The 27,633-nt window shown below is 46.8% G+C and overlaps 1 protein-coding gene across 6 annotated transcripts in view; it reads right to left on the bottom strand.

Annotated features, from left to right (window-relative positions):
• Window positions 1-262: 262 nt before the first annotated feature.
• Window positions 263-27,633, bottom strand: part of PEMT (phosphatidylethanolamine N-methyltransferase) — a 1,115,620-nt gene continuing 1,088,249 nt past the window's right edge. For all 6 annotated transcript variants that reach the window (XM_085628938.1, XM_085628937.1, XM_085628936.1 and 3 more), the window contains one exon: window positions 263-649. In XM_085628938.1, the coding sequence (XP_085485064.1) occupies window positions 595-649 (55 nt within the window). In that variant the 3' untranslated portion in view covers window positions 263-594. The remainder of the gene's footprint in view (window positions 650-27,633) is intronic.

The following is a 27,633-nucleotide window of genomic DNA, read 5'->3' on the forward strand; positions in this document are numbered from 1 at the left end:
TGTCACAACAAACCTATAGGTCAATGGTGGTGGGGAACTTGTTTGAGACATGGTAATCCCACTGCACCTCTTCCTAACAATATTTAGATGCGCTGTCCGTACTCAAGTCACCCTTAATTCATCATTACTAGGTAGGTCATAGGAGCCAAAGGAAGAAAGGTTTATAGGAAATTTGGATCCGATAGCTCAATCTGGGTATGTTTCAGTCTTTCTTCTGTGACATTCAAGATGGTTGCCAAATCATTTTCAGCCACAATCGAAGGAAGTTGCATCATTGAATTTAATACATTTTTTGTAGCAAAACCTATGTTCTTTAATGTGCTCTTTCCATGATCGCCTGCCTGCAAGGTTCAGGCACCTAGGGTGGGTACCCCAGATTCACTTACTTTGCCAGTCTCTAATGGCTCACTGATTAGACAATTTCATGAAATCAAACAGATCTGTAAGGATTGACATTTGAAAAAAACAGTATAGGCGCGCACTGGGATTCTGCAGCTATCCAATGGGCTTCTTGTCCTGTTTCCGTGTTGCCTGCCAGGCAGCTTTAAATGATGCAGCAATCTCTCTGCGATTGTTGTATATCCGCAGTTGCCTCTATTTATTCTTCCGAGACTCCTCTCTGCGCTGATAGATTTCCTCGGTGAAGGGCCTGATAGAGAGGAAATAAAGGAAGGAACAAATGTCAAAAAGGCATTAGCTGATAAGATATCTCCTACCTGTCTCTCCCTGACACCAGCTTAGGAAGACACTGGTTTGGGAGCCAAAAGGCTAATGCTGTATTCTCCGTACCTCAAATATTTGCTTATCCTAAGCGTGATTCGCTTTGGAGGTTGTACATTGTCCGCATAAAAGTGGCTCACAGATTCCAGCAGAATTAGAATAAAATTCCTTATAAAGGTAATGAAAGAGCGTAGACAAATATCTTCAATAAGCATAAAGTGTGCCTTGTTATCATTTCTTTTTACACATAGCACATTTATTTTTATATTGTATGTTTTGGTCATGCTTTAAGTGTTTGTCTGATGTACTTTTTTCTGTAACAAAAATGAAGTTCTATCCATACTTTTCCACATTTACTTTACATTTGCTCACAAACAAAAACACGAAATATCGCCAGTTGGTTTCCATATGAATGTATGTCAATTTATCAGTTTAAACAGAGAACAGGAAGGTGGGCTGCATTGCTGCAAAAGGAGAGGACACATCTATTAACAATAATGTTGCTGTTCATGTAATAAGGAATGCCGCAAACAGATTTTATGCCAGTCCACACCATAGAAATAAGATACTTACCTTTGGTAACCCTCTTTCTGGTGTATACTCTTTCCAGCTGCAAATCCCTCCCATTGTGAATCTTTCGAGGCACCACACCAGATCTAGAAACTCACACAATAGCTCCTGCATGCTGGCAGGTAGTGTCATCTGCCTCCTTCTGGACTCTCTTCATTCACACATGACAACTCAGATCCGCATGCAGGTGCCTGCGTTTTGTCACCTATTTATAAAGCAGTCATTTCTGTGCCCTCAGACTCAAAGTATACCTGACACAAAGAATCACCAACAGTGTGCTAATCTTAATTGGAGCCTTATTAACTCCAGAGAGTCCACTCAGCAGAATAGGGAGGAAGGTGTGTGGGGAGGAATCTGGGTTAGTTCGACTTTCTACCAGAAAGAGCTTCATCAAAGGTAAGTAAGTTACTCTTCTGATGGATACTTCTAACCACAGATTACTAACCTTGTGAGTCAATAGTAAAGCAGTACCCACCTAAGGGAGATGGGACCGCGGTAGGATTGTACAGTTGAAAGTCCTGAAAAAGCAACTGGCCTCGAGAACCAATACGATAGTGTCTGGTTAAAGGATGGACAGATGTCAAAAAGAGGAAGACGCCCAGTCAGAGCTCTAGTCGCAGTCTTTGCCATGGTGAAATGAGTCATAAAGGCCTCAGAAAAATCCTCCCTGGCCAAGGCATGCCAAAGTTTGATGAAGATGCAAATCATATGCGACAAGATCCGTGTCCGGACCGCCTTTCTTTGCACCATCAAATTCAATATAGAGCTTGATCGCCCACTCGGTAATCCTTAGTTCTATCTACATAGAAACAATTCCCATGTAGAATCAAACTGGATCAGCTTATCCTCATTAGGTGGGACAGAGTAGAAACAGAGGCCGATAGCCCAACCTGCTTTCACAAAGGGGCAATTACAAATGTTTCCAGATACTGTCCTGTGCCTAGGAAGATTCTCAATGTTGCAAAATTTAGAGTTAGAAGTCTCCATCAGAAAAATGGTTTTACACCTGGGATAAAATTCGACAATGGGTTCTTAAACCAAGTGTAATGTAATACAAGCACTGTTTAAAAATAATTTAAAGTAATACATTTTAACAAAGAAATCCTAATCCAAGAATAATCCTTCTTCACCAAAGCAGACCAAAATCATTTAGGGCCAGATGCATCAAAAAAATGTTTTGCGATGCTCTAATTGCGAATTTTTGTGATTCGCAATTAGGGAATCGCAAAACGGCATGCAAGTAAGTGTGCAGTACACTTTCTGCGATTCCTAAGAGGTCGCAAATGACCTGCCTCATGAATATTAATGAGGTAAGTCGCAATTTGTCACAATCAGGTGAAAGTGCAGGATGGCTTTTGAGCTTAAGGCACTTCTTGCAGAGATTGAAGAGTACCCACTAGGACTCAGGGTATTCTAGAAGAGAGTGCTCAGGTGGCTAATGCACGTGTTCCGGAGATCTGTAGAGAGTGTATGTCCCTGCAGCAGAGTATTGTGTGCAACCAGTGCGTAATATGTAAAAGAATACTTGCTGGTGCCAAAAGCGTTGGTCAGTAGTCGGTGGCATGAGAAGGGGTGCCAATTGATTCCACCTCATTTCTCCTTCATCCAGAACCAGTCAGTCTCTGCCCATTTATCTCACACTTTCAGGTTCTTTTTCATCCTTGTTTTATTTCTTCATCAATGTTATTCCGTCTTTTCCTCTTATTTTCCCACTTTTGTATTTTTCTCTCTCTTGCTTTGATTCAAAGTCAGATAAGGAAAAAATAATTGCCAGTGGGCCCCATCTGCAGCCACCAGCTCAAATTAAGCACTGCGTGTAACCCGTAGCTCACAGCTTCATACACTAGAAGGATTTCTCATTGCAGTAATTCATTTGCTGCAAGGGTTCTTGTGCAGCTTACCTTCCACAAGTTGTAATCCTGGTAACATAGATCAGTGGGCTATGCGTGCGCTAAGAACATCACACTGCACCCTGCTAAGGATAACACAGGTATGTACCAATTGACCTCGCATATATAGCTGGGCTCCATGACCAGGGGACGAGAAGGCTGTAGGAGGGGGGCAGTGTCCAAGCACGCAGCGTTCCGGGAGGCAGACACGTGAGCATGAACCTGAACGCTGCAGCCTTTGAACCGTTGTCCCTTTGAACTGATGCACTTTGTTTCACTTGGAGCACAGCAGGAGGCGGCATCTCCCTGGTAGCACGTGCTGCCTTGGGAGAGAGGTGGGGGATTTGGGTCAGGAAAACATTTCTAAGTCCATGGTTAAAAACCATTGCATTTCATAAATATCACTGGTGGTCATCGCGGGCACCACCTGCAGCATGTGCTGCCTTTATTCAAGCAGGATGCTTCACAGTAGTGGTGTAAGCACACCGCCTAAACCCAACTCGCGTAAGGCCAAGGACATATTCAGGAAGAGCATGCAGGACATTTGTCTTCTTTTCTGGGTGTCCTTAGACGTCTAACTGTTGCTGCTTGCATTGTTCTGGCAGAGGCAGAGCGGTGAAAGGGGTACATTGGTTGGTAAAGAAGGCGCACTGGAGAGCGGTGAGCCGGAGGAAGGCCACTTACCCTGGGATGCTTTACAGCAGAGTAAGTAGGCTGACGGGTGAGTAAGTGTTGTACTCTCACATGAAATAGACGCTGTCAGCCATGTAAGTTCTTCAGTACCTTTATTCCAGTTGTACAGCAAGTTGGTTCACAGGTACATCAAACAGGTAGAACAAGTAACTGGATAAGGTAAGTAGGGTTAGCCCGGTGGTCAGTCCTTGGTACTAGGTCACAGCAAACACCTTTGTAGTATCAAACTCCCTTGGTAGTATCTAACCCCACCAGGAGCAGCCTGCCTGCTGCTCAGCCCATCTGTAACTGTCATCTCTCACCCAGTCAGACTCCCAACGTTCTATGCATCACAGCATTCTCAACATTCTACTCCAAACACACACTGTGGCTGAACAGCAGGAGAACTGGGAAACTGCAAGATATGAAATTACTATGCAGGGCATAACATATCCCCCTTCTTTTAAAATGAAAAACAAAAGTGACATTTGTACTATGGAAACGCAACAATGCAATATGAGCAAGCCATACACAAAAGAAAATACACTTGTAATTACATAAATACAATAGATTGAGACAATAAGTAGCGTATAGCAAAAGGGGAACAAACCCGCATAAAGCACATATTGCCAAGTCTCAAACATAGCAAAATTACCCAAGAAAAGAATGAATCAAAACCAGGGATGTGCAAATAAGAACATCACGAGAGATAATGAACCATTCATAGTAGAGAACGGATAATATACAACAATTGTAAAAATTGAGTACAACAACCCATCCTCTCCCAAAAACAAAAATGAGAAAGTGTCAGCGCGTTAGACAAAAGGTAACCACCTTGCCACTGTATTTGAGTCTAACTCCCATGCATGCACATCCTGAGTAGGAATGACCTTGAAAAGCATGGGACCCATCCGACACATACCAACTCTATAGTACAATCCCTAAAGAAAGGGAACAAATGAAAAGCAAAGTTCCTAGCACAGGAAACTCACCTACATTGTGAAGATGACTAAAAGCAAACCTTCACACCTCTTGTGAGGTACAAAAACTCGGGATTATGACCCTAAAAACCACCCTAATGAAAGGGTCTAAGACTATAACAATGAATATGGGACCACATAACTAAAAGATACACCCTGTGTAGGGGAACCGTACCCATACATCTAAACCAACCCAGAGAGGGTAAAATGTTATGTTAACTGGTGGAAACCATGAAAACATGACCCGCGTCCGGGTTACCAAAAAAAAACTAATCTATAAACCTCGAATGGGACCAATACCCATAAACTCACCTTAGAAAAGGCTGCGTGAAACGCACTATGGAAAGGGACTCGTACCCAGACCATGACCATCCCTATAATATGGGAACTGTGAGTAAAAATCTCACTCACCAACTCGCCTCAATAAACAGGCCGCGTGTACCGCTTAAAGTGTAACAAGACCACATACCCACCCCTGAGCAGGGGTTCCAATAGCTCTAAATGGGAAGGGACTAGAACCAAACCCAAACCCATCCCTAAAATAAGGGAACAAGTGAACCCAGCCCATTAAGGACACTAATAGGGCATCTTGTGGAAATAGAACCACTGAGGAAAAAAAACCTCAACTTTACACTCACTAACTAAATCAGGCATACGTGTAGCCTCTGCCCAACAACACTTAATGGACATCCCTAAACTAAGGGTACTGTAACTATGCAATGAGCGTAAACTGAACACATCCCTGAAATTAGAGAAAAACCTGTGATTACCTCCCCGACATTACATTAGATGTCCCACACATATGAAGGGAAACAAAAACTGTGGAATATCAGAATCCAAACAATATCACATAAAATTTGCAAATACTTTATATGCACAACATCTTAAAACTGTATGCCACACCGGTGAGCGATCTCTCACCCGAAAACATTTCCACCGTTAGTGTTGTTAAATCACCAGTGCTCCAAATAGTCATACCATACTATTCAGCCCGAATGTTCTGAAGCAGGATCAGTCTCTGAATTTAACTCTCTAAATGTCCATGTGAAGCGGGAACACAAATTCTGCCACCGGATACTTATAGATCTGAAAGAACCAAAAACTTCCACTCACCGCCGGTGTAACAAACGGGTCCATCTGTCCTCTGATGGATGATCCAAACAGCCCGCTCACAAGAGTTGAAACGACCACCTCGATCATCTTCCTGCTACATAAAACTTTATTGAAGAAACCGGGCTCGTGAGGGTTAACCTAGGTACAAACTATTTATTGACTAGACCATAACCCAACCCAGTGTGAGGGTTAACCTAGGTACAAACTATTTATGGACTAAACCATAACCCAACCCAGTGTGAGGGTTAACCTAGGTACTCCAAACCCCATGTAGAGGTTACATACCCCCATGTAGGAGTAACAAAACATTAATACAAAAAGAGCTCTTGAACCCCTTGTGGAGGTTACATACCCCTATGGGAGTAACAAACTTTTAACTAAACACAGGGCTGTTGCCCAGAACCTTCCCTCATGTATGGGAACAATGTGATGACCACCCACAGGAAAACAATCACTGTAAAATGAAGACCCATCCTCAAACTATACACCTGTGGCATCACAACTTTTTGCTCTTGTCACAAAACTAACAATTAAAGCCATTCCGTTAACTGTAAAACAGTAGAACATTGTGCCCCTCACCGGTGAGCGATATCTCACCCGAGTTGTGACAGGTCTGGACTTTCCCTGCAAAGAACTTCACCCTCAAACTAGAACGCTCCGACTAATCTCTGAGGCAGTCCAGACAACGACATAATGACTTGTTACAGCAGAGCTTCTCGTACCTCTTGTCCTTTGTACTCAGAACATGCCAAAGTCACAACTGGAAGCCGCCGCCCGTCTCATTAATTTCCCACACCTTACCTCCAGATACAATACCAAAGTAAGGCTCAACGGGGACTAACATAGCACTTATGTTGACCGCTTGCATAAAGAAAAAAAACATCTGTTGTTACGAGTCTCCGGCGTCTACAGGGTGCTATTAGCCAAAAAAAACAACTCGACACGATGAAGAAGTAGAAGTCGTGCAGACACCGCGTTGTCTCTGACCCTCATGCCGACTTGCAGAAACTTTATTCTCACAGAAAAACGAACACCGTGGTTGGCAGAAGGAAGCTCTGTGGACGACAACATTACAAGAAACCGGAAGCTCCAATGGGAAGAGACAATAGCGACCGCCAACCTTAAAATGGCGGCACGCTGTCTACGTCGCTGCAGAGTGGCTCACGGTAGGTGTATGCACCAAATCGCTCCTGTGGAATAGCCCAACGTCACAGAGAGGCTCACGCAGAAGAACGCAGCACGGAGGAACCATCAGAGGCACCACAGGTAAGCGTCCACGCGCTGATTGTAGCGCGCACCTCAGCTTTTGAATTTTCAAAGATAGCTGACAAACTGACACTAGTGAAACGCTTCCAGTAACAATAAAAACATGTGAAAGGCTCACCATTCGGGCAATTGCCTCCATACCCTGCCGCATAACATGTAGAACTCGACTTCAGCTCTGAAGATGCCAACAATAGTAGAGCGTCGAGTATGAACCACAGAGTCGTGTGTAAACACGATGATCTCCCAAACTATGCAAATACTGGGCTTGTGTGGGTCTCCGCTCCAATGAAGACCAAAATAAACGTGCAGTCACCCAGAGTGCCACATACACCGAGTAAGCACCTCGCCTCTAGGGCAAACATCCAGAGATCCCTAGCTTCATCAAACAGGCTGCTGCACATTAGCACGTAGTTTCAAGTAGTCAAAGTCACTTAGATTGAAGTACACTTCACTTGACAAAATTGCGTGTCCTGTCAAACATCTACCTTCACCATATGTGGAACTACTGCCCCCATGACACCTTTTCAAATAGAGTCACTGTGGTGTTCGAGGCACTATAAATCGTTGTAACTGTCAATAAAGCACCTTTTTACAAAATATTCTCCATCTGTGCAACCACTGCACACTTTGCGTTCTTACATCTCCATGATGAAAGATCCTAAATTTACTTTTTCTTCTTTCTGTGGCTGGAACACCCTATATGGCTATAGTTTGACTACTCCTCCAACTCACTGTAGTCCTTTTGTGGCTGGAACACCAAAAGCGGCTGTAGCTTAGCTACTCCTCCAGCTCACTGAAGTCCTTTAAGATGTTTGTAGTATTCCCAGGCTGCAGTGTCCTTTTATGATGACACATCTCTGTGGGCTGTCCAATGGAAAGGACACTGGTGGGGCTGGCGCTGGCTTTCCTGGGAATTCTTTGTTTGTAGATGTAGTTGCTTGTTAGATCTCTTGGTCTCTCTTTAAGTTTCTTTGTTTCTGTGGTTCACCAAGAGTCTCTAGGGTCCAAGTCCGCTCGTCGCCAAAATAAATGTTGTGATCTCTGTAGAAAGACACCTGGAGCCAGGAGGTATTCTTAACTTGGTTGTGCTGTAACCCTCATGCACCTCCAAAGTAACGCCAACACCAGGCATCATCAAAATATGGCGTTAAACAGCAGTCCACGTTTGTCTTGATCTTTGCTGCGCCTAAGTACTTGTAGACATATACTTCCAAGCCATTAACTTTCCATTTAGGCGCAGAACTTGTGGGTGTACGCACAACCACACAGTACAGCACTCTGTTGCTTGGGCTGTCCGATGTACAGGACACTGGTGGGGTTGCGAAGAGTGCTGTGCGACTTTCTTCTGTTGCTAGTGACATCTTGAGATACTTCTTTAGTTGCACTGTTAGAAATTTCTTCTTCTTTCATCTTCTTGTTACTGTACCATCTTCCAGGGCAGTGAGTACGTTTCCAACTCTCGCTCGTCGCCAAAAATATGTTGTACTCTCACATGAAATAGACGCTGTCAGCCATGTAAGTTCTTCAGTACCTTTATTCCAGTTGTACAGCAAGTTGGTTCACAGGTACATCAAACAGGTAGAACAAGTAACTGGATAAGGTAAGTAGGGTTAGCCCGGTGGTCAGTCCTTGGTACTAGGTCACAGCAAACACCTTTGTAGTATCAAACTCCCTTGGTAGTATCTAACCCCACCAGGAGCAGCCTGCCTGCTGCTCAGCCCATCTGTAACTGTCATCTCTCACCCAGTCAGACTCCCAACGTTCTATGCATCACAGCATTCTCAACATTCTACTCCAAACACACACTGTGGCTGAACAGCAGGAGAACTGGGAAACTGCAAGATATGAAATTACTATGCAGGGCATAACAGTAAGCGTAGCACGGCACTCGCAGAACAGACCCGCCGGTTGGCAAGGCACAAAATGGACAGACAAGGTAACGAGCTGAGCCTAACAGCAGTCACGATCAGAGTAAGAACCAACAAAAAAAACAGCAACACTTTGTGACCCCAATTAGTGGCATGGAGGATGACCTCAACAACAAAAAGGTGTGAGAATGATGACAAGCAAATGACAAGGACTTGATTGATATATGGCAGAGATGATTTTGGACCCGTCAACGTTGATGATTTATGACCTGTCACCCAGCGAGGTTTTATGATCCTGGCACAATGGTTTATGTAAAGCAGTAATGATTTATGACCTGTCAACTGTGATTTATGACCCATCTCGTAATTACGATTTATGATCCTGTCAGAATGATTTGTGACACTCAGAACGAGTTATGCCACTGTAATAATGATTTATGGCCTTGTCATCTTGAATTATGTCTGACCACCGTGATTTACGAGGTCAGTGGTGTAAGGTAGAGACCATGCATGTAATAAAGCTGCAACCAAGTATTTCCACAGAAAAATACAAACATACGGCTGGTGTACGTTTATTCATAAAGGTATATGTGGGAGGTGTACTAATTGGAGTGGGCCAAGTGCAGAGGTTATGGTAAATGAAGCCCATTGCAGGTGGAGTGTTAATGTTAGTTGATTTACAGGGAGATGCTCACAACTGCATTTGAAAGTGACCTCTTCCCTCTCTCCCACTGGGCTGTTTAACCCTTCATTGCCTACAAGAAAAAAGTAAGAAAGGCAGAAACTACGTTTTATTTTGAATTGCACTCCTCCACACTTTCGCAGTAAGATAGAGTATATCATCATCAATTTTTGTTCTTACGGCGCGCCCGCATATAGACCCGCTCCCTCCCCAGCTTACCTCAGAACACGTCCAACGCACCTGCACTCAATCTACGCACAGTTCACCGCAGTAGCTTATCCTTGCCCGCCCTACACCTTCTCCCCCCCTCACGATCCTCTCCTTAATTTCCCTTCACCCCTGTTCAGTTTCTCCTTCCTTTCTACGGTCTTTTTCCTATCCTCCCTACCGTTCGAAGTTGATCCCATCAGCAGTTCAAACACCGATGCACCAGTTACACGAAATAGACGAATATATCTGATATGAGGGAAGAGCTACACGGACAGTATAGGGGAGACCGAGTTGACCCTAGATAACACATGACAAGTAGGCACAGTTGCGACGACTTACATGACGGTCTATCGGAACGCTTCAGTAGGAGACATATGGTATTAGTAATATCGGGAGGTCCCAAAGACTAAGTGATTAATGCAACCACCCATTGTACCCAGAAATGATAAATCACATTGTTGCATAGAAACGATTAGTCTGTAAAATCAGTTGAAACTCAATGTGGAAAGTTGTATGCAAAACCCTAATAAAAAAATGTAAACAAAAAAAAATCATCATCAATTTTTGTTTTCATCATGCAAGAGCATGTTGTATTGTGGGGCTTGTAGTTTTACACTTAACAGTTTCATCATCGTCTCAAAACCCCAGCATACAAAGTGCTGTTGGCTAAAGTCCCAGAATTGGCCACTTGTCAGCTATTATTTTTAAAGTTTACAAAGTCGTCAGCTATGTTTTTGGAATTTTACAAAGTCGACTACTCCATTTAAAAAAAGAAAAAGAGTTGTTTCACACGTAAATCCGAATGTAAACTCTGATCACATATTGGTACAATATGGATAGCAGCACAACCTTCTCGAACACAAATAATAAGTTATGGCCAAGTGGCAGTAGTAGAAGGAACATAACACGATTCTCTCACACATACAGGATAGGTACAACACAGGTAGTTAATACACTAAAGAGTGAACGAGATGCATTGAAAAACTGTTGTACAATTTCCATAAACATACAAGAAGTGCAAAATATCTGGAAGAAACAGACAACTCTCTTATGGGATTAACATACATTCATGTGCTCCTATAGGATGATGAAAACTCAGTTGCCTAGTGTAATACTCTTCATCAGGAGTTCAAGATCTTGTATTGGGAAGCATTCATGGGTTCTACTGTTTAGTATTTGTATGTTTCCTAGCTATGGGTTCCATAGTTTCGGTGTGATTATGTCACTTATGTCTACATTTATGTTCTCCTTTTGTTACACTGCTAGAATTATATTAAAATTGTATTTGGGTGAGCTAAAACGTTGTTTACTGGTGTCTTCATCTCAGCAGCTTTTGACCCGGTCAATCATGTCCTTTTGATTGACTGCATCCATAATATTAGAATCAGGGAAGTTGCACCTGCCCTACTAAAATCCTTCTAATTTGTTGCCATGAATGAATTTGCTTTTAATCCCTTTTCCATACCTTGTTCCTCAAGGGGTAACCCTTGAGCCCTACACTTTTTAATATATATGTCACTCCTTTTGCCAGCTTACTAAAGTATTTGGTTTCTCTTTGGTGTCATATGCTGATGACACACACATTGATGTCTCAGTGTCCAGCAATCCTAACAATACTGCAACCAGATTTCACAACTGCATGCTAGAAGTAGGCAACAGGATGACCAACTGCCAGGAAAAACTGAGGTGCTCTTCTTCGGCAATGACGTCTCTTTCTGGTCCCCTGCCTGGTGGCAGCAAGCACTGGGCACTCTTTCAACCCTAGTTAAGAAAGTAAGGAATCTGGGGGCTTTGTGTGACGATAAACTGTCTTTCAGAGGTCAAATCGATTGTATCCCCTCAGCATCCTTTTACACTGTCAGGACAATTAGGAATGTTCTCCCATATATTCCATTCAAATTACAGAAGACTGTTGTTACCACTCTTGTCTTTTCAAAAATAGACTATTGCAATGATCTTTATTTGAGCATGCAAGAAAGACTCCTTAACAAACTCCAGATATTGCGAATGCATCATCTCGTATGCTGATCGAGATCCCTAGGTACCAGTCATCCTCATTGGCGTTACACGAGCTGCACTCGTTACCAATCAGAAAGCACATTGCATTCAAGGGCCTCTATATTGCCTTCAAAGCCTTTCATGATTTGGTCCAGAGTACCTGAACCGTAGTTTCACTTGGTACATCGCTTCCAGGACACTTCGTTCTACTGCGGCTAAGAAGATCATAATTCCCAGGGAACAGAAGCTCTTCCTGGGACAGTAATCGTTTTATAACCTGTACCGCCAAACTCTGGAACAGCCTCCCTTTTAACCTAAAACCAATGACAAGTATTCTTATCAGGAAAGCTTTAACAACCTGCCTTTTCATCAACTAGTAAGGGCCCTTTCTCAGAGCAGCAGCAGCGCCAAGATGCCTCGGGCATTTGTGTGCTTTATAAAAAATAATTTCATTTCATTGTGATTTCTCCCTACTACAAGATTAAAAACAACAGGGCAGGGCAACGGATCCTACTTCTCTTTTCCATGAGCATGTTTACTTGCTTGAACATTGCCTCTATAGGGTCAGACGTCTTCTCCAGGAATATAGGTACCTCACATCAAGTATTGTGAAATAGTCCCTGCTTCATATGGCATGTTCACCAGCCTCAGAAAGAGGTTTGGAAGAAATATAGGCAAATTTCCTTAGGCCTCACTCCAAGAGGCCTCACAGTGTGCTGCTGGTGAAGCTGTCAGAACCTGTAGCATGTTTCACAGAGTGAGTCACTGTAACCATAGCCTGTACAATGAAACAGGCCATGCCCATACCGCAGAGCCACACTCACAGATGAATAGGTGTGGGAGTGCATAGGCCTTGAGACCGTGAACTACGTGCCCAACACCAAGGCATCTCCTGCTTTGCTACCTGTACCACTAGGGGAGTGTGGTAATGAAGAGGTTATGGCCATGAACAGCTCCCGTAATTCTGAGCATTCCGTTTGTGTTGCATCTTGTCTGGAAAACAGCTCAATGGAGGCTGAAGAGAGCAGCTCTTAACTCATCCCGGGTCTCCTATCCTCCTGCAAGTGTCGCTGACTGCCACTTTATTTATAGCTGAGGTGTAAACGTTTAAATAAAAAAGTGTCTTTTGGATTGTTTCACTTTAAGCACCTGCAATGAATGGCCTTTATTAGAATTAATATACCACTCCCTTTCCGACTCGACAGCTGTATTAATGACTCAAACGGCAAGTCTGTTGTCTTGTTTCTCCTCTGGAAAAACATTAGGGCTTATTAAACCATATAAAGGAGAGACTGTTGTACAAGTGAGTTATTTGAAGGTGCTCTCAGATGAGAGGATCATGGAAAAGGAGGCACAGGAAAGAAAAGTAATCGCCTATGGACACACTGTTTGGTCAAGTATGGAAGCCAGGGTTGAAACCAGGTTTCCTGATTATACATTGCGAAGTTCTGATCCTGGGTGGATATCACATTATTTCTGCTTCTACCCTATGACAATTTTATTAGTGAATGAATGACATTTTGTTAGGGCCACAGGTACTTCGGAAAAAAATGTTTGGGTGCTGAAAGCGAGGGTAGAATGACCAAACAGGGAAGTCAGTTGTCTAGTGCAACCTACACAAGGCCTTCAATGTTGTTATTGATGCAGCTACTTTATGGTCTATTATACTATGTATGGAAGAGGTTTTTGTACAGTGCACATCTGGATAGAAATTATTTGAAGGTGCTCTCAAATGTGATGATCACTGAAAAGGAGAGAGAGGAAATAAAAGTAATTGTCCAGGGTCACACAGTTTGGACAAGCTAGGTAGCTGTGGTTAAAACCAGGGTCTCTGAGTCACAGATCCACAGCTAGTTTTTGAACTGGGTCCAACAATAGCTTCTGACTGGCCTGGGCATGTCAAACAAGTGCAGTCAGAATACTCTTTGTAGTTTTATAAGATAGGGCAGCAGTACTGGAAACACCCCTCTTCATACGACAGGTTGTCCTTGGGCAGAAATAGTGCAAGCTTCCCAACTAAGAGGACAGGTATAGCCAAGGGTTATAGCAACACAAACCTTTCCCACCACAGAAGAGGTACAATTCAGGCAGTAGCAGCACAAGCTTTGTTTCCCCTTCTCGTTGATCATTTACAGATAAGGCATAAATAACATGTATGCTACAGACAGATTTCTGAAGTGGGTGTTTAAGCCACTGAGATGAAAGTATAGGTGGATGAATTAATGAATATGTGAGTTCTGACACCATTCTAATTCTTGTTTAGGTGCTATTCCCAGTCAGCATCCTGAAAGTCCAGCTGCTGTCAGTTTGAGACCTGCTGCTTGTGTTGACTTTTAGGTGTTCCATCTATTGAGAAGTAGTCATTAAATCATAGGTGATTGTTATTTTGGAGCAGCTCAGGCACAGCAAAGTAACTATGCTCTAGACAGGCACACAGGTAGCAACTTCTTCGAAAAGGTTCTGAATGCGTGCTCGCACCCAAGTCCAGACTGGCCGTACCAGCCATTGGGCTTTTGCCCGGGAGGCTGGACGGGTTTGGGTCGGTTTAGCTCATGGGGTCTCGTTTTGCTTCACTTATGCACTCTCGCCCCCAGTAACGATATCAGCTGGCATGCAAATCCACTCACTTTCTTGTTCAGGCTCCGAGGGGTCAGCCAGCACTCCACACGCTAACTTGAATGTGCAATTAAAAAAAAACACATCACAAAATGTAACACCGAGTTGCTTTCATATCCAGTAGTTTTCAGGCAACAATAAAAATGTCAAGGTAACTTTGGGGATTCATGTTACTGCTGGAGAGGGGTTGGAGTTTTGGTAGTTTTGAGTCATCTAAAGTAGCGCAGAGGGTTAACATGCCCTTAGCACAGAATGTGTACCATGCAGATCACAACTGTTTTTATGTGGAAAGCTCAGTGGGTTACTGCTCTTGTCATCGAGATCATTTTGTTACTTGAAGTTGATAAGTTACAATAGTAATATAGCACAGTGGGCTATGAACTGCCATCAAAGAGATGCCTGCAAACTGCACGATACAGGGTGCAAAGTTATGTCTTTTCTGAGTCTTTCATTATCCTAATGTTGCTAAAAAAGGGGTTGTTTGGGTAGGAATAAATTATTATTAGTAAAGCCAACCCTAACCACTGTGTTAAGTTTTGACTCCTTAGTTTGCCCTTCTCCAGACCAAACACCAGACCAAGCATTCTTTAAAAATTCCAACAAGTAGGGATGACGTGAATCCTACACCTTGTAGTCACCTTTGTCTTATGTAACATTTTCTATGCGCTGACTTACACATGTATGATTCATTGTCTGTGTAGGTGTGTGTGATGTAAAGTGCTCCGACACCCTACACTGGTATGAGAGGCATTATAAAAACAAATGAGATATCTATTGAAGACAGACTATGGAGGGATGAGGGGCACTGTTGGAGAGTGATAGTGAGGCACTCTGTGGAGGAAGAGGTCATGGAGTGGCACACAAAATTATTGTTGCACAGGCCACCAACAGCGATAAAGCTGACCCTGCCGTGCCGCTTATTGGGGTGGAGGATGCTAACATTCCTCGAAATGGTCTTTCATTGTGTTCTCAGCTTAGCTGTGCTTAACAGTGAAGTTGTGCACTTATGTTACATTTATATTCAGGGCCAGACTGAGAACCCAAAGCAGCCCTGGCGACTTTGTTGGACCAACCCCCCCTCCCCCCCCCCCACTGGGGGGAGGAGGGGTGCAACAGTGTAAAGCACTGCAGCTTTTGTTACTGGAGGGCCAATATTGCAGCACAGCTGCAAAACCGTCGCCCAGTAACAAAACCAGCCTCCCAGGGAAACACCCGATGCCCGCTGCGACCAGTCCGGCCCTGTTTATATTCATGTTTCATGCTTAACATCTTATGTTTTGCGTTCTCCATAATAATGTCTCTGGGTATATTGTTGCACTGTAAGGTCATAATTTACTGTGTTTTAAAAGCTAATACAATTGAATATATAATGAAAAATATGTTGTAGAATGCACTATTTTTTCTATTTTTCCCCAAATTTTCTTGAGAGGGAACACCCCCAAACCAACCTTGTAGGTCAGGCTCACTTACTACGCTCTTGCGCTACGCACCATATGGGGACTGGCCTGACAAAATATGCCAGAGCTGCTCTCGGCTCCCTGTCCGGCCCTGCTCTCACTAGGCGCTGTGCAATCCCAGGCTCGGTGCAGTCCGGCCCTGCTCTCACTAGGCGCTGTTCAATCCCAGGCTCAGTGCAGTCCGGCCCAGCTCTCACTAGGCGCAGTGCAATCCCAGGCTTGGTGCAGTCCGGCCCTGCTCTCACTAGGCGCGGTGCAATCCCAGGCTCGGTGCAGTCCGGCCCTGCTCTCACTAGGCGCTGTTCAATCCCAGGCTCAGTGCAGTCCGGCCCAGCTCTCACTAGGCGCAGTGCAATCCCAGGCTTGGTGCAGTCCGGCCCTGCTCTCACTAGGCGCGGTGCAATCCCAGGCTCGGTGCAGTCCGGCCCTGCTCTCACTAGGCGCTGTTCAATCCCAGGCTCAGTGCAGTCCGGCCCTGCTCTCACTAGGCGCAGTGCAATCCCAGGCTTGGTGCAGTCCGGCCCTGCTCTCACTAGGCGCTGTGCAATCCCAGGCTTGGTGCAGTCTGACCCAGCTCGCACTAGGTGCTGTGCAATCCCAGGCTCAGTGCAGTCCAGCCCTGCTCTTACTGGGCGCTGTGCAATCCCAGGCTAGGTGCAGTCTGACCCTGCTCTCAAAAAGGCGCTATGTAATCCCAGGCTTGGTGCAGTCCGGCCCTGCTCTTACTGGGCGCTGTGCAATGCCAGGCTCGGTGCAGTCCGGCCCTGCTTACTGGGTGCTGTGCAAAGCCAGGCTCGGTGCAGTCCGGCCCTGCTCTCACTGGGCGCTGTGCAATCCCAGGCTCGGTGCACTCCGGCCCTGCTCTTACTGGGAGCTGTGCAATGCCAGGCTCGGTGCAGTCCGGCCCTGCTTACTGGGTGCTGTGCAAAGCTAGGCTTGGTGCAGTCCGGCCCTGCTCTTACTGGGCACTGTGCAATGCCAGGCTCGGTGCAGTCCGGCCCTGCTTACTGGGTGCTGTGCAATGCCAGGCTCGGTGCAGTCCGGCCCTGCTCTTACTGGGTGCTGTGCAATGCCAGGCTCGGTGCAGTCCGGCCCTGCTCTCACTGGGCGCTGTGCAATCCCAGGCTCGGTGCACTCCGGCCCTGCTCTTACTGGGTGCTGTGCAATGCCAGGCTCGGTGCAGTCCGGCTCTGCTTACTGGGTGCTGTGCAAAGCCAGGCTCGGTGCAGTCTGGCCCTGCTCTCACTGGGCGTTGTGCAATCCCAGGCTCGGTGCAGTCCAGCCCTGCTCTTACTGGGCGCTGTGCAATGCCAGGCTCGGTGCAGTCCGGCCCTGCTTACTGGGTGCTGTGCAATGCCAGGCTCGGTGCAGTCCGGCCCTCCTCTTACTGGGTGCTGTGCAATGCCAGGCTCGGTGCAGTCCGGCCCTGCTCTTACTGGGTGCTGTGCAATCCCAGGCTCGGTGCAGTCTGGCCTTGCTCTCACAAGGCGCTGTGCAATCCTAGGCTCGGTGCTGCACCTGTTCAAAATGTTGAGGGCCACCAGTGATAAACAGGGTGATATCAACTCATGGACTAAAGTAAAACGCACCTACATGTTACAAATAGGGTGACCAACCGTCCGTAAATTTCACGGACAGTCCGTAATTTCGGGTGAGGAGCCCTACCCCACGGTGTAAGAGACCGAGATGATACTAGAATACTGCATGCCCACCCCTGTGCCCATCCTGGTGGATCCTATTCCCCCTCCTGTGATGGCTCCTACCCCCCCCCCCCGCGATAGCTCCTGTCCCCTATGTGGTGGCTCCTGTCCCCCCCACCCCCGCCTCTGATGGCTTCTGCCCCCCCCCCCCCTGTGGTGGATCCTGTCTCCGCCCTGGGTGGCTTCTGTCCCAGTCCTGGAATGGCTCCTGCAGCGAGGGTGAAGTTCTTGATGGGCCTTTTCTCAAAAATGCTCAGCTCAAAATTAATATGAAAAGGTGAGCGAGTGAGTAAGTGAAGGGATGGGTGGATGGTTGGATGAATTAGCGAAAGGGTGAATGGATGAATGAAAGATTGAATAGATGGATAATGAGAGAGGATGGGTGGATTGATGAGTGAGTGGAAGGATGGATGAGAGAAAAGATAAATAGCTGGATGTATGGGTGGAAGGGTAGCTGGATGGATGGATGAGTGAAAGGATGGATGAGGGAAAAGGTGGAGGATGATGAGTGAGTGAGTGGGTGGATGGATGAGTGAAATGATGGATGGATTGATGAATTCATAAGTGCAAGGGTGAATGGATGGACGGATGAGTGAAAGGGTGGATGGAAGGATGGATGAGTGAGTAAAAGGGAGGTTAGATGTACAAAAAGATGAATAGATGAGTGAAGGAGTGAAAGGATAAATAGATGAGAGAAAGGATGGATGAGTGATAGGGTCATTAGAGGGATTCATGAGTGGATGAGTAGATGGGTGGCTGGGTGGATGGAAGGAAGGATGGCTAAGTGAAAGGGTCGATGGAGAGAGAAAGGGAGGATGGATGGGTGACTGAAAGGGTGGATGGGTGGAAGGATGAGTGACTGGGTGGATGGATGAGTACGTGAAAGGATGGATGGATGGGTGAAAGGGTAAATGGCTGGATGGACGAGTGAATGGATGGATGGGTAGAAGAGTGGACGGATGAGTGTGCAGATGGATAGGGTGAAAGGGTGGGTGGATGGATGGATGGATGAGTGAAATGATAGATGGAAGGATACATGATGGATAGGTTTGCAAATGGTTGAATATGTTTGGATATGGCTGGGCTTACTTATATACTATTGCGCAACCTCCTCTGATGTGTCTGTAAAACTTACCTATTGTCCTGAAGTTTTGTCCTGAATTTTGACCTCCTGTCCTGAATTTGTGTCCTGAATTTTGACCCTTTGTCCTGAATTTTTACACTCACCGTCCTGAATTTGCACCAATGCCAGTTGGTCACCCTAGTTACAAAAATACTTTTTTTAAAATTTGAAGCAATTTCATCATAATTTTGCATGCCGTTTGTTTCATAACTTACAACGCAAACATTTCCAGGGCTCGGCTCGGCTCGTTCGCGGGCTGTTAGAGCCGAGATAGACCCTTGGCTCGGCTCTCTGTGTTAATTTGCTGCCTCGCCCACCTCCATACACCTTGAATTGCCAGCGATTCTATTCACTTGTGCTGGTGTGTGTAAAATGGCCGCTGACAGCTGTTTATTTTTTGCAATTGCACACATCTGGTGAAGGGTGACTCCTGACGACCCAGTCATCGGGCGCTCACGCCACAGCGCCTCGAAGCCTCGCGGCCTGGACCTCAGGTGTCGCCGTTGATGGCTGAGGGAATTAAAACGCGCAGGGCCGATCGTGGAAGCAGCAGCCCGCGGCTCCCAGTAATTGCACTCAACGCGCCGGGAAGTAATGACTCCCATTACCCGCGCCCGGAGCCGAGTGAGTCACAGAGGGGACGACACAATGAAGGGCAAATGGAACGCGTTCTCGGTACACAAGTAAACATGCAACTCTCTGCAGCTTTCAGAATTATAATTTCACCAATTACGTTCCATTGTTTGAATAATAATCAGATGCAAAGGCAAAGACGCATTAAAAGCGCCTTCATTTCCAGCGGTTGCTTTTTCTGCTGCGGAGCCATCAAAGAGATAGAAATGCTATTGTAGTTTTAGTTAAACACTTCTTTCTGTCCCGCCCGTGTTCCCTCTGTCCCGTCAATGGGAAACCGGACAAGCCAGGGAAACTTCCGAATGCTGCAGGGAACCAAAGCCTCTCGATTACTGCCTCGATTAATCGACATAATTAACTTACTTTCGGAATTGACAGAGACATTTTAGAAAGTAGTTTAGTTTTGCCCATGTTGTTAAGTTCCACTTTAAAGGAAGTTTTACTGAAGAAACATGTTTGGGTAGAGGTGGGCAAGCCAACAAATTAACCGGGCGAGCAGAGCCAGAGACGGGCTAAGGATCTGGCTTTGCTCTTTGAGCCCAAGCACCAGCTGAGCACTGGAAATGTTTGACAAGTAAATCATACAGCAATCATCACGTAAAATATGATAAAGTCCCTTCAAAATTCAAAAAAGTGCATTTGGCTTTAATAGTTCACATTCTAGCCTTGCACTTATAAGTATTTATTAAAAGTGCTAGTTTTACAACATGAAGTTAGAACCATTCCTGCTCTCATCCTCACTCTGGCAATGGTGCCAATAGTGAATCTAGAGGCAGGACAACTGCCATGTGACCCTGCATGTGGCCCAGATTCTTGCAGAGCAACAATATAGGGGCATATTCACAAGGAGCTATCGCCGCACCAACGGCACTTTATCACAGCCAAAGTCGTGATAAAAATACTTCCCCATTCACAAGCTGGTGTAAACTGCCCACAGCACCAGTTAACCCGCGATAGCAGCCGCAAGAAACCTCGCCACAGAGGACCCACGCAACTATCTCTAATGAGATGCAGAGTGGGCGTTCCCATGCCAAAATCCGCGACAACATCACGTCACAACATTCTCAATGACCAGCCACATCGGCGATAAAAACACAAAACAGGCGATAAGGCGCGTTAGCACCAGGAAACCTACACCTGCTTTGACCTGGAGTAAAGTCGGACGGCAGCCTGCACCACATAAGGGAGACCAGCCCAGGGCCACACATGAAGGGCAACAGAAGCCATGGAGCCACCCATCATGAGGCCCGGACACCCAAGAGGGACACAACACCTTCCGACACCACATCCTGCCCGCAAAACTCCCCCAGCCCCTGGGACCACCCCCAACCCCGGTCCAAGAAACTACACACCAACACCACGAATCCCAATACAAACATTTTGCCTGATGTCGCACAAGCCGGAAAATCAACAGACATGCGTGGCCAGGAAATGGAGACTCAGTCAAACAGCAATGCAATCATCAACACCAAACAAACAAAAGCCGAGACAATCCTTAGGATGAGTCCTAGCGGCTCCTCACTGGACAATCCGTAGCACACAGCCTGGAAGACCAAATTCAAGAGAAGAAGGTGTGCCAGGCACCCAACAAAGGAAAGAGAGGGAGAGAGCGAGGGAGAGACGGAGTGAGATTGCACAAGCAGCGCAAGGCCTCTCGGGCACCTGGCTCCACATGCCAACATGTGTGTGTGTATCGCCATCCGTACACCATGAGCCCAAGGCCGTGTCCCAATCTCCGCGCCAAAGCCATATCACATTCCGAAAACGCAAGTAGTAGACAAACATCAGGGAAGAAAGCTCCATTGTACCAATGTAGAAGGCGGGATGACACCTGCACCTCTTTCCTTGGTCCAGAACACGCCTGGAACACCTTGAGAGAGATGCCATGGCAAATGGGGACGACTCCCACACCACGCATTCAGCAAATGAACTATCCGACTCATCCACACCCCACACACAGAAGCCCCAGCCTGTGGTACACCCGCATGGGATGCCCTTGACACTCACGGAATCAGCAACCCACTCTCCCCAACGTTTCCCACACATTCGAATCATTGCTGAGAGCTGTGGCCTATCTTCTAGACAACTGCCGCAGGTCAGAAGAGTGCCGGTTCCACGAGACGCACCAACGCAATGGCACGCCATACCGGGCACATGCACAACCCCGTCACGTGGACCAGTACCGTGCACGTATGCTGCATTTACTGGGCACAGTGCCACTGGTAGTGCTGCAGATCAGTTACTGGCTCAGCTTCCGCATTGCCTACGTCACCTGCGTCCAGCCCTGGTTCCACTGCTGAGCATGCACATTTGAGTGTCCCATGGATGTCTGCCTATCCAACACAACTGTTGATGAATTGTATTATGACTTGTGTCTGCGCCCCCTGTTGGATTACGAACAGGAGTGTAACCGAGACTGCCATGCATGGGATGCTCTGACATACTGCATATATATTGGTAGTTGTGCATGGGAGATTGCACAATTCCTCGTATGCAGTGACCACATCGAGGGGCTCCCCTATTGGGCTGTGTTGCGGATTAGTGAAACTGCGTGGGCTGAGCACACTTGCCCGGACCACTTAATGGATTGGCTCACCCTTGGGTTCCTTGAACACGACAACAACGTACTATTGGAACAAATTGCACATGAAGCTGCACGGGCATTCATGGACGAGTAACTACGTTCCTGCATCCACATCCGATTGTCACCCACAGCACATGTCCCAACAACGTGTTGCATCGTGGGTATTGCTCAACACAACAGATGATACGTCTGCCTTCGTCCAGGCTCTGGATGCATGTGCGTGGAACAACGCGTGTGCAACACAGCGTCGTTTGGCAACATTGCCAATTCGGACACACTGCTGGGGGAGAGCACACACATGGCAATGTAGCACGACATGTGAACCTGTCGGACCCTCACACCTGATCACTGTCAGCAGAGCAGACAATCAGCGCACTACGGAGGCAGAGCACTATGCAGATCCCATGAGCAGTGAGTCATGCCCCCTCAAACGGGGCAATGGGCAGACACAAAACAACACATAACTCATTCAGGTGGGTTGAGAGCGTTGCCATCCGTGATGAATGTTGCCCATTTTAGCCCCAACATTTCCCGAACCTCGACATGTACCCATGCTGCGTGTAAGTGTCTTAAGCATGTCCCTGCCTGTTGTGGCCCTTGCCTCGTCCGTACAGACACGCACATGCCAATAAAGTCTATGCAATTCCACTGGTGTCTAACTGTGAGGTGTGTTGTTTGGATTGTCCACTCGTGTGTCACAATGAGCATCATCCCTACACAGGGAGGAACTGACTGACGCATGTGCAATTGGGGTGTGTCCCTTTGGCAAGCTCCAACTCTGTGAGCCAGACATTGTTTTTGGATAGGTGCTGGACGACATGTGCACTTACGTGACTTCAGCAATGTGAGTATGGTTTCCAACCTCTGACCATGTAGAGCAATGTCTTATATCACAACAGAATGTGTCCATACAGATGTGTGTGATTAGGTAAGCAACGTGAACTTCTGGTGTCACATGTGCTGTAGGACACCACACCTAGCCTGCTTTCGTTTGGGTCAGTCCTACACACAGCCCTATTCAATACATGGACGTGTGCCTACGTTGGGGGTTGTGAGATTGTTGTTGATATGCAATGGGGACACAGCTAGTACTCACCTTCACAGTCATCCAATTGGCCATGTGTCTCAGGGAAACACATGCACATAGATGTCAGTTACCAGGGTGTTCCTTCATGTGCAATCATTGTTCCTACATCCAGCCGTACCTCCATACGTGAGTGAACATAGTGATGACACATCTGTGTGATTTAGAATGTTTTATTCACATTCAGGTGATTGACGGAGCTGGGGCTGTACATGGCCATCCAAGCCCACATCACATGGAAGCCCAGTGGTGTGCCAACCAGAGTCCTTTGGGGATTGCACAGTGATTGGGAAGAGGGAGAGTGCAGTCCGCAGCAGGATAGCTGTGTAATTGGCCAGCGCTGAAGAAATGGCAGTCCTTGTCGGGGTCCGGGTGAAAGTCGCACTGGGAGGTGTTTCCCAGGCCATGATGCATAGGTCACAACCAGGCAGGAACAGGCCATACGGCGGTGATGGCTGCTACTGCCTCCTTCCTCACACAGTAGTTCACATCCCATTCTTACTCCCCTGATACAGGTTCTGTGTCCGATGTGTGTGGCGGAGTGATGGCTGCATCACTGTGTGCCACTGACACATCAGACTGCGAAGGTGATGAAGCAGCATCACTGCGTGCCACGGAGACATCAGGGGTCAGAGCTGTGTGTGTCGATGTTCCCGCTGCAGTCATCTGGGAACGACTCAGTGGCAGCAATGGCAAGATGAAGTACCTCAGGGCATTGAAGTCCCCAGCTACTACTCGCTGGTGTCCATCCGTGTCAGACATCCTTCCAGCCTGCATCTGCTCCATGGTCTCCATTGACCTCCGCATCTGTGCCAACTCTGTGCTGTCATGGCTGGTGCCTGTCTGCCCACACAGTTCTTGTGTACGATTCATGGCACCAGCGAGGTCAGCCAAGGTCTGTGGCGGAGCATGGTGCGGACAGGGGGTGTCCGATAGGGACTGTATGTGGTCCCTGATGGGACTCAGACACCCATGTATGGCATTGAGTTTGGCTGGCATGAGCTTGAAACCCACCCGCAGCTGTTCAGCCAACTCCACCTGGGAAGACAACACACGTTGTATGTGCTCCATGTATTGGTCGGGTGGTCCTGGGAGACAGCCCTAGTGGTGTGTATTTCCTGCTGTGTGGTCTGTGCAGGTGGTGGGGTCACCTCGAGGCAGCTGGCCTGCCCTGCTCCTGGGGGTGGGGTGCAGAGGCTGTCCAGTATCCGTTGGAGGGTATCTTGACATATGTGCAGGTTGTCATCTACATCATCAATGTGGTCTGCTCTGCAGTAAGTGTTGATTGTCCCTCTGAAATGTTAAGGGGAGATGCAGGTTAACAGAGTTTCACATGTATGTTGTTTATTTGCAGATGTTTACATTCAGACTGCACGCCAATGTACATTGTGACTGTTTTGGGGGAGCTGGCTATTTGATGGCAGTCAGTGTGTTTTCCAAATACATGACGGATGTATGGTAGTACCCGTTCATTATCATCCCACTGTGTCAGGCAATGCCAGATGTGAGTGGACAGTTACTACACACAAGTGGAACCTGTTGTGAGCTCTGTCCTGTGGTGCTGGTGTTGTACATTGTACCACATTGCCGTCACTGCTGATGTCCTGTGATTGCTATGTGTGTGTGCTGCATTGTGGGGGAGTTGCCCCTGCAGCTCTGATTTCGTGTACCCATATCCCTTTGAGGCGGTGTGCCTTTGAATTGTATGCTTTTTGGGGGCTGAAATGTTTACGACTTGGGTCATATGTGCTCTCGGACAGATTTTGTGGCCTGGTGCATTGTTCGTCTGCTGCGTGTATTGTACGGCATGGGTTGTGGGTGCACGTGGACATGTCAGAGTGTGACCTGTTCCTTTACAGATGTGATCCTCACTGGGCTACCTCCATGTCGATTCGTGGGCCATGTCATTTTTTTTGCTGTTGCCATGCTATCGGACATGCAGTGTTACTTGCATAGTCAGTGTGGGTCACATAGCCACTGCTTTGCTGGATTCAGCACATGTGCATGGGTCGGTTGTGATATTGGTGATAGGGGGGGCTCTCTGTGCATATTGTGGATGGGGGCCTACTTGGCGTTTCTATGTGTGTTGCAATATGCCAAGGCAATCGGGGACATGTTCCACGCTCATTGTGGGTGTGCAGTGTGCTACGCACACTTGTGCATGGGTGCCATTGTGCCCATCTCTCCCCGTCCCCCCGATCCTTGGTCGTTACTCACCCTGTTGCTGTTGGGTCTGTTCGTATCGTGCTGTGTCCATACCCCCCAATCCTGCCACCGTCTCCTCACTGCTGACTGTGGCCACCATTTGCTCCAGCTCATCCAGCTCCTCCTGTGTCGCAGGAGGCCCACCTCCAGTCACCGTTGCTGCCTCCCTGTTGGCGGCGAGCTTATGTTTGGTCTGCCTTTTCAGATCATGCCAGCGCCTCTTGACCTCCTCCAGTGACCTCCTCCATACTCCGACTGCATTGACGTTGGTAACGATGTCCTGCCAGATGTCGGTTTGGGTTGCCAGTGCCGCAGTGGAGGTGCCGAACAGTTGTTGATGGTGTTCGGTCACCTCCGTGACGAGGATCCGGTCTTCCTGCGGACTAATCCCCGTCTTCCTCTTCCTCTTGTCCTTGCCATTCCCCAAACGCGGGGTTCCTGGCTGGTCCTCGGTGGGGCTTGTGGTGTTCGGCTTGTCCTCTGCACTCGGTCCGGGTGCATCCATGTTGCTACGCAGTTTGAATTGTTTTTTGGCTTTTTTTCTTGCTTTTATGGTGCTTTTTCCCGCCAAACGCGTGGGATTTGCAGGCCTGTGGCTGGTCTTCGCTGATTTGTGTACCGCGATTGGCCTCATCGCATGATTTTTCGCGTTTCACATTTTTGCGGCGTGGTGTTGCTTTTGATGCTGATATTTGACACGTTATCTGGTGGCTATCGCATGGTACTGCCGCGTGGTGAATTCCATGTAGACACGGGGTTATTTTCCCGCGATGGGCTGCGATATTGAAAGTTGTGTTACGCTACTCTTGCGGTATTTATCACACGTTCTTGTGAATATACCCCATAGTCTTTTAAATCAAACAGGATAGGATAGGTTTTGTACAGCTGGTATTCTGAACTAATGTATTTGAAGGTAACTAAGATCACACAATTTGGTTAAGAGGAGTAGCTGCAATTAGTTCAGGTTTTCAGGTTCCACAAATTAGCCACTAAACGAACATCTGCTTGTCTCTCCCTTTCACCTTAAATGTTAATACTTTGTTTTTATCTCTTTTTGCAAGAGAGTTGTTGTAAAGTGCCCTTTTTGGATGGTCACCCTGGGCACAAGTCGTGGGTACACGCGGGTGTATGGAGTCCACCCACTATTTTCACAGAGTGGACGCCGTCCACCCTGCCAAGAAGTTGTGCCCCACTGAAAAATATGCTGAATTCGTCCTGGTGTAATTTGCAAACACCAGGACACATTCAGCAGCGCCTGCAAGTTGTTGTCTGCTTTTGATAAGCAACAACGTGCAGGCAGGGAGGGGGCTTTCTTATTTCTGACTCCTGCTGGGCCCATAACAAAGGCTGAATTTGAGGGTCATCAGGCCTCCTTTTGTTCGAGTCTCCTGGCTGGGAGCAGTCAGGAGCCTCAGACCTGATGCAAATGCAGCAGAGGGGAAACAAAGGCTCAAACCTTGTTAGCACTTCACCCTTACTTATTAGATGCAGCTTTTCACTTTGTTTAGGCTCTGTTTAGGAGATATGCATGCACTCTAAGAATGTCAGATGTGTTGGTCTTTCCCAGTATTTACACAAAATAAATAGCATTTATATAGTGCTTACTACCCCTGACGAGGCGTTGTAATAATTTAAATATCACTATTTTTTCTTGTAAAGCACTATGGGTAGAGGAAGTTTGCGCTGACAAAAGGCAACATTGCTTTCTGTGTAGCTTACACAAGTGTGAATCTTCTGCCTAAATAGGGAGGGTTTTCCTGTATACTCGAACTGTGCTCAAATGTACACATGATAGACCTGCTAAACATGTATATGAGGGCTTAAGATCTGACGTCACTTCTTTTGATGCCACTTTCTGTGATGTCTTGTGCTGTGATGTCACGTGCCGTTATGTCACTTGCATACTAATTAACTAGGTTAGTCCCCCCACTTGTTTTTTTAGTACTTGTGCCCTGTGGTCACCCCCAGCCCTCCCCCCACCATTTGCTGCTAGATGCTGTGGTAATTAATCTGATAGTGGGCTGGGTCCTGCTAACCAGGCCCCTTCACCAGTGCTCTTTCCCTTAAACTGTAATTGTGAACTGGTACAACCAATTGGCAATTACTTTTACACCCTTGTAAGGTCCTAGTATATGGTACCAGTGGTACCCAGGGCAGGGATGTAAAAAGGGCCCCAGGGCAGCAGCTTTTATTGTGCCACCCTGAGTTACCCAAGTGAAACCAAAAGCTGCTGGTCTGCCATGCCAGCCCTGCACGAGCAGTT

Source organism: Triturus cristatus, chromosome 10 (assembly GCF_964204655.1).
Source record: "Triturus cristatus chromosome 10, aTriCri1.1, whole genome shotgun sequence".
Classification (NCBI taxonomy): Eukaryota; Metazoa; Chordata; class Amphibia; order Caudata; family Salamandridae; genus Triturus; species Triturus cristatus.